Consider the following 19107-nt stretch of genomic DNA (forward strand, 5'->3'; position numbering starts at 1 on the left):
AACAAAATAATAACTACATCACGGCTCACATGTTTGGGGAGTATTTCTAACCATGAATGAGGGTAAATAGGTAATCAAAATTGGGAGTAATGAGGGTAAACAGGTAATCAAAATTGGGAGTTGCAGTACTTGGAAAATATGACATGAAGAAACGTATGGTAACTCTGATTGCCACTCCCCAATGTGAGGTAAGGTCAAGGAAAAGCAACTCAATCAAACTCATGTTCTGTGTAACTTTATTTTTAACTACCACTTAGTCTTTCTTCTTCAACGTAAGTAATATAAAACTTGTGTTTATCGATGGGCACCAGAATACATTATTATAGAAGGAACAGACTGAGACTATATGATACACCAGTTAACATGACCTCTACAACTAAAGTTGAGAAAACGAGCAAATAAATGTAACAAAGAAAGAATAAATAAAGCATGAGACCTTACGGAAACGTATCCGGCATAACAGAGCTTTGCAAAAACTCTCTTCCAGATGGGGATTAGTTTGTAGAGGTTCCAATTCTGCATCTTTAGGAAAAAAAGAAACTCATTGGTCTCGGTTCGTGCTGCTGTACAGCAGTGTTACAATTAAACAATAGGCCATAGAGAGTAATATTTCCAAAGAAAAATTCAACTGAAATGATCAGCAGACTTTACATATAAATCATTATGCAGTAGAAGACTCAAAGTTATCATATCAGGAGAGGCTAATTGCAAGTTCGTATTTGCTCTTAGAAAGCAGTTGCAGAATATCTAAGTCCAATGCATTAGACTGTCTTCAAATTCATAATTACCATTATAGAGTAAACAACATAGCAATGAAAAGAGGCAAAAGAATAATCTTCAATCCCATCATATGAATACTCTCTTTCTATCTCTCTTCTGAATATGTGCATGCAAAATAGAAAAGGAAGATATGCAAAAAAAAAAGTACCTTCCAACACTCTCCTTCTTGTAGCCTTACAAGCACGCAGCTNTTATAGAGAAAACGTTAAAAAAACTAGCAATGCGCAAGTGCATAACAGCTACTGAGGTAAGAAAAAACGGCTTACGAAACAAAATAATAACTACATCACGGCTCACATGTTTGGGGAGTATTTCTAACCATGAATGAGGGTAAATAGGTAATCAAAATTGGGAGTAATGAGGGTAAACAGGTAATCAAAATTGGGAGTTGCAGTACTTGGAAAATATGACATGAAGAAACGTATGGTAACTCTGATTGCCACTCCCCAATGTGAGGTAAGGTCAAGGAAAAGCAACTCAATCAAACTCATGTTCTGTGTAACTTTATTTTTAACTACCACTTAGTCTTTCTTCTTCAACGTAAGTAATATAAAACTTGTGTTTATCGATGGGCACCAGAATACATTATTATAGAAGGAACAGACTGAGACTATATGATACACCAGTTAACATGACCTCTACAACTAAAGTTGAGAAAACGAGCAAATAAATGTAACAAAGAAAGAATAAATAAAGCATGAGACCTTACGGAAACGTATCCGGCATAACAGAGCTTTGCAAAAACTCTCTTCCAGATGGGGATTAGTTTGTAGACGTTCCAATTCTGCATCTTTAGGAAAAAAAGAAACTCATTGGTCTCGGTTCGTGCTGCTGTACAGCAGTGTTACAATTAAACAATAGGCCATAGAGAGTAATATTTCCAAAGAAAAATTCAACTGAAATGATCAGCAGACTTTACATATAAATCATTATGCAGTAGAAGACTCAAAGTTATCATATATAGGCAGGAAAGGCTAATTTCAAGTTGGTATATGCTCTTAGAAAGCAGTTGCAGAATATCTAAGTCCAATGCATTAGACTGTCTTCAAATTCAAAATCATCATTATAGTGTAAACAACATAGCAATGAAAAGAGGCAACAGAATAATCTTCAATCCCATCATTGTGCATGCAAAATAAAAAAGGAAGATATGCAAAAAAAATAAAGTACCTTCCAACACTCTCCTTCTTGTAGCCTTACAAGCACGCAGCTGACGACAGATCGTTTCTTCGACCGCATTTAAGAGTAACAAGCCCTTGGCATCTTCATCTCCACTAAAAGGAAGACCATATGTCATGGTAAAAAGATCCTCTTCCTGTTAATAAGCAGGTATGAGGTGAAATCATTCAGTACAAAATATTGAAGACAGCCTTTCTTTAGTCAAGAGAAACTTCTATCCAAANCTTCTTCAACGTAAGTAATATAAAACTTGTGTTTATCGATGGGCACCAGAATACATTATTATAGAAGGAACAGACTGAGACTATATGATACACCAGTTAACATGACCTCTACAACTAAAGTTGAGAAAACGAGCAAATAAATGTAACAAAGAAAGAATAAATAAAGCATGAGACCTTACGGAAACGTATCCGGCATAACAGAGCTTTGCAAAAACTCTCTTCCAGATGGGGATTAGTTTGTAGACGTTCCAATTCTGCATCTTTAGGAAAAAAAGAAACTCATTGGTCTCGGTTCGTGCTGCTGTACAGCAGTGTTACAATTAAACAATAGGCCATAGAGAGTAATATTTCCAAAGAAAAATTCAACTGAAATGATCAGCAGACTTTACATATAAATCATTATGCAGTAGAAGACTCAAAGTTATCATATATAGGCAGGAAAGGCTAATTTCAAGTTGGTATATGCTCTTAGAAAGCAGTTGCAGAATATCTAAGTCCAATGCATTAGACTGTCTTCAAATTCAAAATCATCATTATAGTGTAAACAACATAGCAATGAAAAGAGGCAACAGAATAATCTTCAATCCCATCATTGTGCATGCAAAATAAAAAAGGAAGATATGCAAAAAAAATAAAGTACCTTCCAACACTCTCCTTCTTGTAGCCTTACAAGCACGCAGCTGACGACAGATCGTTTCTTCGACCGCATTTAAGAGTAACAAGCCCTTGGCATCTTCATCTCCACTAAAAGGAAGACCATATGTCATGGTAAAAAGATCCTCTTCCTGTTAATAAGCAGGTATGAGGTGAAATCATTCAGTATAAAATATTGAAGACAGCCTTTCTTTAGTCAAGAGAAACTTCTATCCAAAATATATCAAGGCATATATTCTTAAGTTTTCATCTGCATTTAGCGGCAGGCAATGGTGGAAATTTTCTACAAAAATAATTTCTACCCTCTGCTAATCATCTCAATATTTTCAAAAACAACTGCCTCGACTAGATGAGAACGAATGCAAAGACTTCATCAGAAGAGAAGAGTAAAGTGAATCCTGTTTTCATCTTCGATGTCTCCAAGCAGGGAACTGTGGCTTCTAATTTAAACTGGGAATATTAACATATAAACTCAGATAAGCTTATAGTTACTGACAACTATTAAATGTCAAATGGGTAAATAACTACTTTTCTTTATGCCAGAAAACAAAATGTTGGACAGATTAAAAGATCTAAGAAGTAAACATTTGCTTAATACCGCAAGAGTAAAAGAGGACAAAAATTTGTTAAAGTTAATTACTTCATTTGTACGTGCATCTGAAACAACAGAAACAACTGCCCTGCAAGTTGCTCGGATGACCCTACAATAAGAATGCAATAGAGCCTGTGAAGATGTCCTTTCAGGCCTCAGAACATAGATGCATGAAAACACAGTTTGGGCCAGCGAATGACCCATGTGCCACGTTGCCTGCAAAAAAGTAGAGAATCATAAGGAAGATACAAAAGATCAACCAAAATCAGGTAACATGTTTGCTTACATAACACTAAAAAACAAAACAAAAAGAAGACACAAATTGTGGACGAAGCAACTCCAAGTCGAAGATGATAGCTACATACAGGTCTCTTTATCAGAAGTTTCAAAATGCGAAGTGATTAATTCTTTCAGGAAAAGGAAACGTGAGATGCTATATACTTACAACTCAAGTAGTATCATATTAGCACATCTTTAACAGAGATTACCTCGCACGCCAGAAGATGATCCATAATGTCAATAATGGATTGCACATTAACAGTACTATCAGAGCTTACAGGGACGGGAGCAAAACCGCTTTCGATGGCTTCATCTATAGAATAAAATGTAGACACCATTCCAGAATTCATCTTTGGGTCCATAATCTAGCATAAAGCAGGGACACCATTAAGTGACGGGAAAGAGATTGCAACAACAAAATCAATTAGACACAGTTTGTGATACACATACTGAAGATAGGCCACACTTAATAAGGGATGCGACCAGTTCATAATGTCATTTTCAATAAAGTTGCAGCATAGAAGCAGAATCTATATCTGTTGTAGAAATAAAGAACAGAGGGGAGATCAAAAGGTGTAGAACCTCCAAAGCAGACATGGCAGCAAAAAGATTGAAATTATCTCCATTAATGAGTTGGCCTTCTTGAAGATCTGCAAAAGAAAGAAGACTTCAATCAGAAAATTATCTCCTACAAAGTTCAAACCAAATTGAGAGTACATAATTCTCAGCCATCGAATCAAAAGCATACTATGAACACATCTTTAATCCCTGAGAGAGAGAGAGAGAGAGAGAGAGAGAGAGAGAACCAGTGCAGGCGGCGGAGAGGAGAGGCGAGACATCGGCCCAGACGGAAGTATCACCGGAAGGGATAGAAGAGTTTTTAGAGTCGTGATGAATCGAAGACGAGTCTTCGTCCCTCAGTGGTTGCATCGTTCGTTCGTTGCTCAGGAACTCGCGAATCGCCGCCGATTCAGCAGGTTTTGCTTCTCTCTCGAATCCTCGTTTTTATGGGGTTTTTGCTACTTGTGGTATCAGTTTCGTCTTGCTCGATGCCACACTTGCCTGGGCCATTTAGGGTAATTTCCGGGTCGGATCACCAGCGAATACACCCAACCACCCGATCCTCGCTTTGCGTGAACTTTCTCTTTTTTATTTCTTTTTTTTTTAATAACACTTACTGTATTATTCTATATTAATTACTAGAATTTACTCTATAATACATCAGGTGACAATTTTTACGTTTTTCATTTTATTATTATATCAAATTTTTATAATTTCGTATTTGAAGTAGATTGGGATTTAATATAAATATTCCAGTGTTATTATATATATATATATATATATTGATGTTTTGTAATAATTAACAGTATATTTTATTAAATGTATTTGAGTCTTACTTATAAAAAAAGTAAGATATCATCAGATAAAATTATTTAGTCGTGTGGTAGTATCAAATTAAATTTCTTAAAATTATATGAATGTTAATCCAAATCCGTTCCATTATATCACTCAGATGATATTTTACACATTTTTGTAAGTTTGAATGGTTATAATATTTTAAATTTTCAAAAATTATAAAACTATTATATCTGGTATAATTAAAAGATATAGCGGTATTTAGATAAATTGTCAATTATAATTGTTTAGGTGTAGTATATAATTTTGTTTGAGTTTGGCAGATAAATATGTTTTTTTCATAATTTTGAAGTAGTTGTTAGTAATTTGAAAATAATAGTATGTGAAGGACTATATTTTAATGTTAGGTAATATTTTAATTTGAAGAGTTTTTTTGTATATCTTTATAAAACGAAATTACCATGAAGTGTGCAAATAGTTGTTTATTAAAAGTATTTTTAATTTTTTTTTAAAAGGAAAGGAGAGAAACTTAATGCAAGAGAATTAACAATATAAAAAATATGATGAGTATTATAATTGAAAACTCTTCATTTGTCCAAACAAAGAGAGCCGAGTACACCGTAGAACAATCGGAATCACAAAATGATTTTACTTCGATTGATTTTTGTTAACAAACAATATTTTGTAATGATACATAACAAACAAAGAGAGTCGAGCCGAGGTAAAATCAATATTTTGTTCTGGATGTAAAATAGATTGATTTTTAAATTTTTATCTCTTCGATTATGTGAATAAGAGGTTGATATTGAAATAGATATCTCAATCGATTCTGTAACGTTTTGCCCAAAAAAAAAATCATGTTATTAGTTTTTGTAAAAATTCAATAATCTGACTATATTATTAACATAAAATAGATGAAAGAGTTAAATAAAACTAAGTTTGGTTGACAAAGACATAGTTAATTAAGAAATTGTCTAACATTCTCTTACTTCTACTTTTCTGTACAAACTCAACGTACGGAGAGAAAGATAAATTTTAGGTAGAAATATGTATACGATCTGGATAATATATAAGTGGAAATATGTTTATTTAACATCTTTGTTCTCCAGATTCTGAAAGACATATTTAAACACCACATTAGTTGTTGGTGTTCCAATCTTGCCTTTTTGTTGAAATAAATAATTATTAAAAAAACCTAAAAAAACCTTAAAAACCCTAAGTTTTTAAGAAATCAAGAAGTGCTATTAGTAGTTAATTGATACATAACATATAATGATATATGTATACATGAGAAAACAGAAATAAAGTGTTGACAAAGATCTGCTTTTTCATCGGCTAACACCAATCACTTGCGCTAACACCAATCTTTTAGGTATGCAATTGAGGCAGCCATTGAAATCTTAAAGTTTATTATGGATTGTTATAAGTAAATTGTGTTTGCTTAGATGATTTTTCTACCATCTATTAACACGCTTTTTATAGAGATCTTTGATGATGTCAGTTAGGTATGATTGCAAATCGAGAGAAAATTGGTGAGCAAGCCTAAGATATTTAGATAAGGAATGTTAGTCTAGCAAATTTTATGTTTCCATATTTTCTCGATCTTTAGCTAATAAATGGGAGAAATCTCTACTGAATTACGATTTCTTGATTAATGTTTAGTACTAAAACCGCTTAATTCTTTTCTTTATTTAAAAATATCTTACCAAAACCAGATTTTGTGATTGAAATCGTTATGAATGCGTATTTGTGTGTTTATCCATGTTAACAAATATGCTTGTATATTGATAATTATTATGGATTTTATTGGCTTTTGTTATAACCCGAATATTATAGCATATCTTCAATATGGTTTCTCGTTTCAACTAATATAGGGATTAAGTGTAAATATTCATTATATATTAAAATAACTCAAATGTAAAATAATCTATATTAGAATATATTTTTTTTGTTACAAAAATCCTAAAACAATTTTTAAAATATATCCATTTATAAAAATTCAAATCACATATGCTGAAAAAAAATCCAAAATTTTATTAACATTATGTATTAAATAGTAATTCAAATAATTAAATATAAGATTAAATAAAAGTGAAAGGAGAATTATATTTTAATTTAACATATTGATTTAAATTAGGTAGATAGATTTTAGGAAATTAATATTAGCATATAAGGAAATGATTGTGTTTGGTTGTAAGGATTGTAAAAAATTTTGTTTGGGACTTGATCGGATACAAAGTTAAGAGAGGATTGCACAAAAATATACTCCAAAAATGTTAAGTTAGATTTATTATAAAACAAAAACAAAAATCTCTGCCAGTAATCGGAAATTTTTTATTAAACAAGCAACTACATAAAAATTACATGTGACTCCCATTAATCTCAAGGCTTTTTAATTATTCTGCAAAAAGGGTAAAAACATCATTATATTGTTTTTGAAAATGATAAACACGCAAATATATATGATCTATTTATGTTATTCTCGAATCTTTTCTTTCAATCTTGACACAATCTATACACCATACTCAAATCGACCCGTTGTATAACCTTTTTATAGAAATTTTGAAAAAAAAAGTAATGATTCATATATTACTCGTTCTGTTTCACTTTAAGTGATGTTTTAATGAAATAATTTTGTTTCATTTTTTTTTTCGTTAGACCATTTTCATTATATTATTCCAAGGTGAAATACAAGGATAGAATATATTTTTGAAATCGTAAAGCCAGCAAAACACAAAGATATCCCTGAAAGCTTAAACTCGATACGCGGAGAACACAAGGTAGAAAACTAAAGCCAAAATAAAAGCTCTCAAAATCATCGGAGAAGTCGGAAGAGTACATTAGACGCGGGAATAAGTACTCCTCAAGAGTCAATGTCGAAAGGACCTGCAAACGTAATTGGAAGAGATATAAGGATAGAGGCCACTGCAAAGATTTAACCCAACTAAAAACAAATACCTCGGACATAATAAGCAAGGAACGCGAATTTAATTCCTAACCACCTAATCTTATACCGAAAAATCTACATCTAGGACTTTGCGTCCCCATAAGTGGTCATTTGCCACAAGAGATTAGCCTTACAAGAACAGACAAGGAACAGAACACGTAAAAAAACCTATTTATTTTTCTAGACTAATAGCGGTGGAAGGAGACTTGGTTTAAAGATCAACAAACAAATAAGATGTAAACGAAATTTATCCTAAACCACACAAAAGACCCGACTGTAACTTCCTCGAGATCGAAAGCTAGAATAGATGACCTAACAAACCAGTAGAATACGCAACAAACAACATCTAAGGCCAACATCAAATTAGCCAGGATATACCAAACTTACTTAATTTGATATGATTGAGCTTGATTATCGGACAAAAGAATCAACCGCACCACTAACCAACTCGATGAACCAGATCTGTATCTTCAAAGGTAGAGCGAGACTCTGAGAACACGACAAAAAAGGACGAATCGCTGGCAATACAAATCCAACACACAGGTAGATCGAACAAGACATCAACATCTTCAAAATAATCAACATATCTACACTTGGAAACCATAGTAGCTCCACTTTCGATCTCGTCGAGAGAAGCAAAAAAAATGCTCAAAAACTACACAGCCGACAAGAACTGAAACGACCCGACCCATTTTTTTAACTAAATAAATAATAAATAATAATAATAAATAAATAAATAAACTACAACTAGTGGTCCTATACCCACTACCCACCTAACCACAATCACAACCAACAGCGGAAATAACCAATACCAACATCCAATAAATATCCAATAATAAACCAATATTATAACATAACCAATATCCAAATACCAAACACTAGGAAACACAAAAACAGCATCCTAGCAATGTTCCTAATGACTCAACTCTAGCAACCTAGCAATGCTAAACAACAACCAATCGAGTCCCTAGAACATCCTCCTCTTCATTGCCTTGATTCCACGATCAAACTTTGCATTTACCTGCACCACAAACACAAATTGAGATGCATGAGTATTTGATAAACACTCAGTGAGGCAATCCTCCCATCTACTGGGCTATACACACAAGCAACTGTAATCCCAAAGTCCAAACAATCAACACAAACAAACATACAAACCAGGAAAACAAACATCATCTCACTGGAAGGTAGGTGTGGACCGACACTGGCCTTGGTGTCGACCGACACTACCCCACAGTGTCGATCGATGCCNTTTAAAGATCAACAAACAAATAAGATGTAAACGAAATTTATCCTAAACCACACAAAAGACCCGACTGTAACTTCCTCGAGATCGAAAGCTAGAATAGATGACCTAACAAACCAGTAGAATACGCAACAAACAACATCTAAGGCCAACATCAAATTAGCCAGGATATACCAAACTTACTTAATTTGATATGATTGAGCTTGATTATCGGACAAAAGAATCAACCGCACCACTAACCAACTCGATGAACCAGATCTGTATCTTCAAAGGTAGAGCGAGACTCTGAGAACACGACAAAAAAGGACGAATCGCTGGCAATACAAATCCAACACACAGGTAGATCGAACAAGACATCAACATCTTCAAAATAATCAACATATCTACACTTGGAAACCATAGTAGCTCCACTTTCGATCTCGTCGAGAGAAGCAAAAAAAATGCTCAAAAACTACACAGCCGACAAGAACTGAAACGACCCGACCCATTTTTTTAACTAAATAAATAATAAATAATAATAATAAATAAATAAATAAACTACAACTAGTGGTCCTATACCCACTACCCACCTAACCACAATCACAACCAACAGCGGAAATAACCAATACCAACATCCAATAAATATCCAATAATAAACCAATATTATAACATAACCAATATCCAAATACCAAACACTAGGAAACACAAAAACAGCATCCTAGCAATGTTCCTAATGACTCAACTCTAGCAACCTAGCAATGCTAAACAACAACCAATCGAGTCCCTAGAACATCCTCCTCTTCATTGCCTTGATTCCACGATCAAACTTTGCATTTACCTGCACCACAAACACAAATTGAGATGCATGAGTATTTGATAAACACTCAGTGAGGCAATCCTCCCATCTACTGGGCTATACACACAAGCAACTGTAATCCCAAAGTCCAAACAATCAACACAAACAAACATACAAACCAGGAAAACAAACATCATCTCACTGGAAGGTAGGTGTGGACCGACACTGGCCTTGGTGTCGACCGACACTACCCCACAGTGTCGATCGATGCCGCTTCACTGGTGTCGACCAACACTACCCCACAGTGTCGATCGATGCCGCTTCACTGGTGTCGACCGACACCAATTGGTGTCGATCAACACTCCCTCTGCAACTGCGATCCGCTCGAAGCCAAGAGTCGAATCTCGCTCCCAAAACTCCACCATATCGTCCAATACTCAAAACCCAAGCCAAATACGTCCTTAGGAACCTGTAACAATCAATCCCAGCAAAGAAACACACAAAAACAGCAACAAACAAGCAATAACAAGGAATCACATGCTTAGATTAGCCATGGTCATGCACTCACCTCTTTCCAGGAAGATTCTGACAAACAATGACGAATCCCACACTCCCAGTAAGCCTCTCACACGTTCCTAGCCTTGAATCCTCACTCCCACAGCAAGATCTCACTCATAAAGCCTTGAAATCTCACAAAAACTGACAAAAAATCAAGAACACACTTTTCTCTTCTTTCTCTCTCTCTCTCTCAAGCGGCGAGACAACAACCAAAACACGACCTAGGTCAATTTTTCTCCTTTAATACTCGGTTCAATGGTTTCCTTAAACCAAACCGAACCAAAACGATCAAAAACTCAATCTGGCCGAACCATAATAACTGGTGTCGACCGACATCACATGGGTGTCGATCGACACCCACCCACAAAACGCAGAGTTTTTGTCGCGGGTGTTACAATTCTCCCCCACCAACATAGATTCGTCCACGAATCTCAAACAACCATCAGCCAAGGACTCCCGTGCAACCATCTCCACGGCCCGCACTCCTCCGACCGATAGACTCACGTTCCAGGCATTATTGCTATCGACTTTTGGACTTTCCTTTACTCACAGGCCTAAACCTTGAGTTTTTTTTGGCTCCTCATCAGACTGAAGCCTGCATGCCATAATATTGGCTCCTCATCGGGCCTAAACCCGCATGTCATAATATATAAGGAAGTCTAATACTCGTCTCTCGGGTTGCCACCCTATAGCGCGCCCCCAAGAGTCGCGAGCAAACAATTCTAAACACGTCTGAGTCCTATCCCTAACCAGGTTTCCTTCCTGTGGCTCGCGTAGAACAACACAATGCCCTACCAGCCACATATCCCCTCACTGGAATACCGCATGACCACACAAGGATCATCTCACTACCCCACGGGCCGCCACAAAGGCCAACAAATGTCATAAACCGGACAGCCACCAACGCCAAACAAATGTCCTAAACAGGACCGCCATAAAGACCAAACAAATATCCTAAACAGGACCGCCACAAAGGCCAAACAAATGTCCTAAATAGGACCGCCACCAAGGCCAATCGTCCCGAAGGATCGTCACAAAGACCGCTCGTCCCGAAGGACCGCCTAAACAGGCAACTCTGGCTAAACAGCCCGCCACAAAGGCCACACATTTCGTTGAACAGCCCGCCACAATGGCCACACATCTAGCTAAACAGCCCGCCACAAAGGCCACACAATGGCTAAATAGCCCGCCACAAAGGCCACACACGGCTAAACAGCCCGCCACAAAGGCCACACACGGCTAGACAGCCCGCCACAGAGGCCACACCAGCCTCTCCAAGGCTCACAATCACCAAAAATGGACAAATTCTAACTCACATAAAACTTTCAATTTTCAGACTTTCCACTTCTGGAAACTTTCTACTTTTAGAAACTTTTAATTTAGGAAACTTTCCCTCAAACCACGAGCACCACCTCATCTTGTTACTTAGTAGCACAACCAACCACCCCTAAGCGACCAAGTAAACAAGAGAGATGGGCTGGAATACTCCATTCCCGCTCTAGCCACTACTACAACTGGGACCAGGCTAGACAAGTTCAAGTCGCGACCTGCTTCTCGAACCACTTCTTGAACCTTGCCTTCATCCTCGTCTCTGGCTCCCAAGTCTGCTCCTCAACACCATCACAGTCCCAAAGGACTCTCATCAAAGGAATCTTCTTCTTCTGAAGTTCCTTGATCCTCCTCTCGAGCACCCTCACTGGTCTCGCCTCCAAAGTCTTGTTAGGCTGAAGATCCTCAGGAATCTTAGCAAAAAACTGATCATCCTCAAGGAGACACTTCCGCAACATAGACACATGGAAAACCTTATGGAATGCTCGCATAACCTCAGGTAACTCCAGTCTATATGCCACTGGTCCAACCCGCTCAATCACTCTGAACGGACCCATATACCTCGGACTCAACTTAGTCTCAGTCAATGACTTGNAAACAGGCAACTCTGGCTAAACAGCCCGCCACAAAGGCCACACATTTCGTTGAACAGCCCGCCACAATGGCCACACATCTAGCTAAACAGCCCGCCACAAAGGCCACACAATGGCTAAATAGCCCGCCACAAAGGCCACACACGGCTAAACAGCCCGCCACAAAGGCCACACACGGCTAGACAGCCCGCCACAGAGGCCACACCAGCCTCTCCAAGGCTCACAATCACCAAAAATGGACAAATTCTAACTCACATAAAACTTTCAATTTTCAGACTTTCCACTTCTGGAAACTTTCTACTTTTAGAAACTTTTAATTTAGGAAACTTTCCCTCAAACCACGAGCACCACCTCATCTTGTTACTTAGTAGCACAACCAACCACCCCTAAGCGACCAAGTAAACAAGAGAGATGGGCTGGAATACTCCATTCCCGCTCTAGCCACTACTACAACTGGGACCAGGCTAGACAAGTTCAAGTCGCGACCTGCTTCTCGAACCACTTCTTGAACCTTGCCTTCATCCTCGTCTCTGGCTCCCAAGTCTGCTCCTCAACACCATCACAGTCCCAAAGGACTCTCATCAAAGGAATCTTCTTCTTCTGAAGTTCCTTGATCCTCCTCTCGAGCACCCTCACTGGTCTCGCCTCCAAAGTCTTGTTAGGCTGAAGATCCTCAGGAATCTTAGCAAAAAACTGATCATCCTCAAGGAGACACTTCCGCAACATAGACACATGGAAAACCTTATGGAATGCTCGCATAACCTCAGGTAACTCCAGTCTATATGCCACTGGTCCAACCCGCTCAATCACTCTGAACGGACCCATATACCTCGGACTCAACTTAGTCTCAGTCAATGACTTGTTCGGACCCTGCAACATAGCCATCTTGAGGTACACTCTATCTCCAACCTGAAACTCAAGATCTCTCATCCTCCTATCGGCATAACTCCTCTGCCGATCTTGAGCTTCCTTCATGTTCAGCTTGAGAACCTGAATCTTCTCTGAGGTCTCCTGAACAAAATCTGCCCCGTACATGCTCCTCTCCCCCACCTGAGTCAAGCATAACGTTGTACGACAAGTCCTCCCATACAAAGCCTCATAAGGAGCCATCCCAATACTCGCTTGGTAACTGTTGTTGTAAGCAAACTCTACCAAGCTCAAGTGATCTGCCCAATGGCCACCCCAATCCAACACTCACATCCTCAGCAAATCCTCCAACGTCTGGATCTTCCTCTCTTACTATCCATCTGTCTGGGGATGATAAGCTGTACTCATATGCACCTTAGTGCCCATCTCTGCCTGAAATGCCCTCCAGAACACCAAAGTGAACTTGGAATCCCTATCAGACACTATGCTCGCTGGCACCCCATGCAACCGGACTATGTCCTTCACATACTTCTTAGCCAAGACCGCTGCTCAATCAATCCTCTTAATGGCCAGAAAATGTGCCGACTTAGTCAACCGGTCCACTATGACCCATATAGCATCAAACGTCCTGGACACTGGCAAACCTACCACAAAGTCCATAGTAATCATATCCCACTTCCACTCTGGAATGGGAAGACTCTTCAGCATACCACCTGGTACCTGATGCTCAACCTTCACTAGCTGACACACATCATACCTTGCAACCCAACTAGCCATGTCCTTCTTCATCCCGACCCAGTGATAGTACCTCTTGAGATCACGGTACATCTTAGTCGCTTCTGGATGAATAGAGAACATGCTCGCATGAGCCTCTCTCAGGATCTCCTGCCTCAACTCCTCATCCTTAGACACACAAATCCGCCCATGCACCAAAATAGTACCATTAGCCGAAACATGATACTCTGAATCAACATCCTTTGAGGCATTCACCAGCCCCAAATCCTTCTTCTGAGCCAACTGCACTCTGCTCAACAGATCTGCTCTATCAGATGCAACCAAACCCAACGACTCCTGAAAAACCGCATACAAACTCAAAGTGCTGATCTCCCCTACCAGAGACTCCATATCCTGCTCCTGAGCCAAAGCCGCCCGCTTCCGACTCAAGGAATCAACAACCAAGTTAGCCTTACCAGGGTGATAGGCTATCTCCAAATCATAATCTGCCACCAGCTCCATCCACCGCCTCTGTCTCAAATTTAGCTTGGGCTGAGTGAATATATACTTCAGGCTCTTATGATCTGTAAACACCTGTACCTTTGCACCATAAAGATAAGATCTCTAAATCTTCAGGGCAAAAACTATAGCACCCATCTCCAAGTCATGAGTAGGATAGTTGTCCTCATGCTTCCGCAACTGCCGCGAAGCATAGGTAATCACCTTCCCATGCTGCATCAACACACACCCCAAACCAACTCTGGATGCATCTGTATAAACCACATAGGGTTCTCCCTGCTCAGGCAAAGCCAACACTGGAGCAGTAGTCAACACCTCCCTCAGGCTTGCAAAGCCCTCCTTGCACTCTTGTGACCAAACGAAAGGAACATCCTTCCCTGTCAACTTAGTCATAGGATGTGCTCTGCTCGCAAACCCCTGCACAAGCCTCCTGTTGTAACCTGCCAACCCAAGAAAACTCCTGATCTCCATGGCATTCTGCGGTCTAGGCCAATCCCTGATAGCCTGAATCTTCTCCGGATCTACATAAACCCCATTTGTAGACACAATATGACCCAGAAAACCCATCTCACGCTGCCAGAAACTACACTTCCTCAGCTTAGCAAACAACTTCTGCTCACGCAGCTTCTCCAGAACTGCCCTCAAATGCAATGCATGCTCCTCAGGACTCTTAGAATAAATCAGGATGTCGTCGATGAAAATGATGACAGATACGTCCAGAAACTCTTGAAACACGTTGTTCATCAATCTCATAAACGTTGCTGGTGCGTTAGTCAACCCAAACAGCATCACCACAAACTCATAATGCCCATACCTCGTCCTAAAAGCAGTCTTCGTCACACCTGCCTCATCTATCGGAATCTGATGATAACCCGACGCCAGATCTATCTTGGAGAACCAAGTAGCACCTCTCAACTGATCCAACAACTCATCGATCCTCGGAAGAGGGTACTTGTTCTTCACAGTGACCCGGTTAAGACCTCTGTAATCGATACACAAGCGGAAACTCCCATCCTTCTTCTTAACGAATAACACTGGCTGTCCCCACGATGATACACTAGGACAGATGAATACCTTGCTCAACAAATCCTCTAACTACTTCTTCAGCTCTGTCATCTCTGCTGGAGCCATCCTGTAAGGAGCCTTGGATAACGGTGTAATCCCTAGTTCCAGTTCAATCGTAAAAAGATCAGACCGAGATGGTGGTAATCCCTGCAATGACTGGAACACATCCTCAAACTCCTCCACAACCTGAATACCGCTAACCGTAGACTTCCCCACTGACTCTGGCATAGATATAGTAACCAAATAAGCCTCACGGCCCTTCTCGATCTTCTTCCCAGCCTGAATAGCCGAGATCACGAGACTCCCTGAAGTCGGTCTAATCCCCTGAAAAACCAACTTCCCTCCTCCGCGCTCAAACTCAACTCTAACCCGATGACAATCCAGATCAACCATCTACCGATGCAACCAGGCCATCCCCAAGATAACGTCATACAACTCCACTGGGCTGATAAGCAAATCCGCAGGCCAAGACTCTCCCGCGATCTGAATATCGATACACCTCGCTCGACCAATGACTCTCAGAAACTTGCCTTCAGCAACTCTGACAACTCCCGCACGCTCTCCGGGATCTCCCATGATACCCGCACTCTCTGCACACTCCGGGTTGATGAAGCTATGAGTAGCTCTAGAATCAAACATAACTGCAACGCTGCCACTACTACCGGCTGCAACTTGGGGCACAATGGCCTGATGTGCCCTGGCTCCCTACAGTGATAGCATACACGAGCTGCTGCCGTAGGAGCACTTCTCTTGGGACATCTAGCAACCTTGTGAACCTTGCTCCCACAACCGAAGCAACGCGCACCACTCGGCCTCTGCATAGCCTCCCATCTCCTCTTGGTTCCCTACGCAGGCTTGCCGCCCTTGCTAGAACCTCCCTGATGTTGAGCCTTACTAGGGTGAAGTGTTGGGCTAGCCGCCACTGAATGTGCCCGGATATCCTCCTAGATCACTGCTGCAGTCTCAACCAGCTTTGCACGCATAGCATAACTCCGCCCTCTACAGTGAACCCTCAAATCATCACGTAGGGCCCTAAAAAACCTCCTGATCTGAGCCTCCTCAGACTCCATATCCCGACCCCCATACCTTAGAAGTCGACTGAACTCCAATTCAAACTCCCGCACTAACCGTGTCCCCTGAGCTAGCTGAAGGAACTGCACCTCCAGCCTATCTAGTGCATCTCTAGGAAAATACTTGCAGTTGAACTCCAAGACGAAGTCAGCCCAAGACATCTCCCTCTGCACTCTCCTAGCAGCCACATCACACCACCACAACTAAGCATTCCCAGTCAAATGGTGGACCCCAATGTCCACCCAAAACTCCTCAGGACATCTCAGAGTATGGAAGTTACGTTCCACACTCATCCTCCACGCATCCGCAGCAGTAGGATCAGTACTTCCCAAAAACCGCTCGGTACCAATACGGCCCACCTCTCTCAGCATGCTGACATAACAAGAATGAACCCCCACATCCGCAGCCACTGGCTGCTGCACCCTTGCCGCCACAGGCGGCAATACCGGTGCCCGAGCCGGTACCACACGCGGTAACCGCGCTAGCAACTGTGTCAGCAAACCCGCAAGGTCGACACCCGGGACTCCACCCACTGAGACTCCAGCCACACTCATGGAATCCCCCTGGACACCCTGCGACTCGCCAACACCCTGGTTCGTAGTCTAACTAACCGCTGGGTTTCTGCCCCTACCACGACCACGTCCGCGTCCACGACTACGACCAGCAACAGCACCCTCTCTAGTCATCTGCACGATCATGAACAGAAGGCTAAGCACGCAATTAACATAACATAAAAATCGTAAACTCACTGTGGAATCACACTGTAGGCTCGAAGAGGATGTTTTGGGACTCCATGCCACACACAATTGACTAACTCACATAATTAATCAAGACATGCAATCCCAAACATCACAACAAAAACCTAGTGAACCCATACCTAGAACCGTAAGGGCTCTGATACCAAACTGAAACAACCCGACCCGTTTTTTTAACTAAATAAATAATAAATAATAATAATGATAATAAATAAACTACAACTAGTGGTCTCATACCCACTAGCCACCTAACCACAATTACAACCAACAGCGGAAATAACCAATACCAACATCCAATAAATATCCAATAATAAACCAATATTATAACATAACTAATATCCAAATACCAAACACCAGGAAACACAAAACCAGCATCCTAGCAATGTTCCTAATGACTTAACTCTAGCAACCTAGCAACGCCAGACAACAACCAATCGAGTCCCTAGAACATCCACCTCTTCATTGCCCTGATTCCACGATCACACTTTGCATTTACCTGCACCACAAACACAAATTGAGATGCATGAGTATTTGATAAACACTCAGTGAGGCAATCCTCCCATCTACTGGGCTATAAACACAAGCAACTGTAATCCCAAAGTCCAAACAATCAACACAAACAAACATACAAACCAGGAAAACAAACATCATCTCGCTGGAAGGGAGGTGTCGACCAACACCAGCCAAGTGTCGACCGACACTGGCCTTGGTGTCGACCGACACTACCCCACAGTGTCGATCGATGCCACTTCACTGGTGTCGATCGACACTCCCTCTGCAACTGTGATCTGCTCGAAGCCGAGAGTCGAATCTCGCTCCCAAAACTCCACCAAATCGTCCAATACTCAAAACCCAAACCAAATACGTCCTTAGGAACCTGTAACAATCAATCCCAGCAAAGAAACACACAAAAACAGCAACAAACAAGCAAGAACAAGGAATCTCAAGCTTAGATTAGCCATGGTCATGTACTCACCTCTTTGCAGGAAGATTATGACAAACAATGACGAATCCGACACTCCCAGTAAGCCTCTCACACGTTCCTAGACTTGAATCCTCACTCCCACATAAAGATCTCACCCAGAAAGCCTTGAAATCTCACAAAAAGTCACAAAAACTCAAGAACATACTTTTCTCTTCTTTCTCTCTCTCTCTCAAGCGGCGAGACAACAACCAAAACACGACCTAGGTCGATTTTTCTCCTTTAATACTCGGTTCAATGGTTTCCTTAAACCAAACCAAACCAAAACGATCAAAAACTCAACCTGGCCGAATCAGAATAACTGGTGTCGACCGACACCACATGGGTGTCGATCGACACCCACCCCCAAAACGCAGAGAGTTTTGGTCGCGGGTGTTACAAGAACACTACAACATAAGGAAGAGAAACATAAAGAAGCAACGGGCTATAAAGCCACCGGAAGTTGGCCAAGAAAAAAAAGGCGGTGGCTTTTGAGTTTTGAGAGGAGAGAGGCGAGAGAGAATTACGTTTAGAGAGGTCTGAAATTTTAGATCTATTTTTGTTTCATTTTAATTGGTGTTTTTCAATTATGTGCTAAAATTAAATGTATTTAATTTGTTTTGACCAATCATATTTTACATTT

The 19107-nt window shown here is 40.3% G+C and overlaps 1 protein-coding gene across 4 annotated transcripts in view; it reads right to left on the reverse strand.

Moving 5' to 3' along the window:
- The window catches only part of LOC104766614 (N-alpha-acetyltransferase 35, NatC auxiliary subunit), a 9873-nt gene extending 5046 nt beyond the window's left edge, over positions 1-4827 (reverse strand). The window contains exons 1-6 of one of the 4 annotated variants that reach the window (XM_010490526.2): positions 4515-4827; positions 4291-4358; positions 3918-4073; positions 3478-3645; positions 2824-2968; positions 2358-2437 (exon numbers count right to left, since the gene is read on the reverse strand). In XM_010490526.2, the coding sequence (XP_010488828.1) occupies positions 2358-2437; positions 2824-2968; positions 3478-3645; positions 3918-4073; positions 4291-4358; positions 4515-4638 (741 nt within the window). In that variant the 5' untranslated portion in view covers positions 4639-4827. Of the gene's footprint in view, positions 1-436; positions 523-2357; positions 2444-2823; positions 2969-3477; positions 3646-3917; positions 4074-4158; positions 4238-4290; positions 4359-4514 lie in introns of those variants that run through there. The other 3 variants (XM_010490525.2, XM_010490528.2, XM_010490527.2) reach the window with 3 other exon arrangements.

This window comes from Camelina sativa, chromosome 19 (assembly GCF_000633955.1).
Source record: "Camelina sativa cultivar DH55 chromosome 19, Cs, whole genome shotgun sequence".
NCBI lineage: Eukaryota > Viridiplantae > Streptophyta > Magnoliopsida > Brassicales > Brassicaceae > Camelina > Camelina sativa.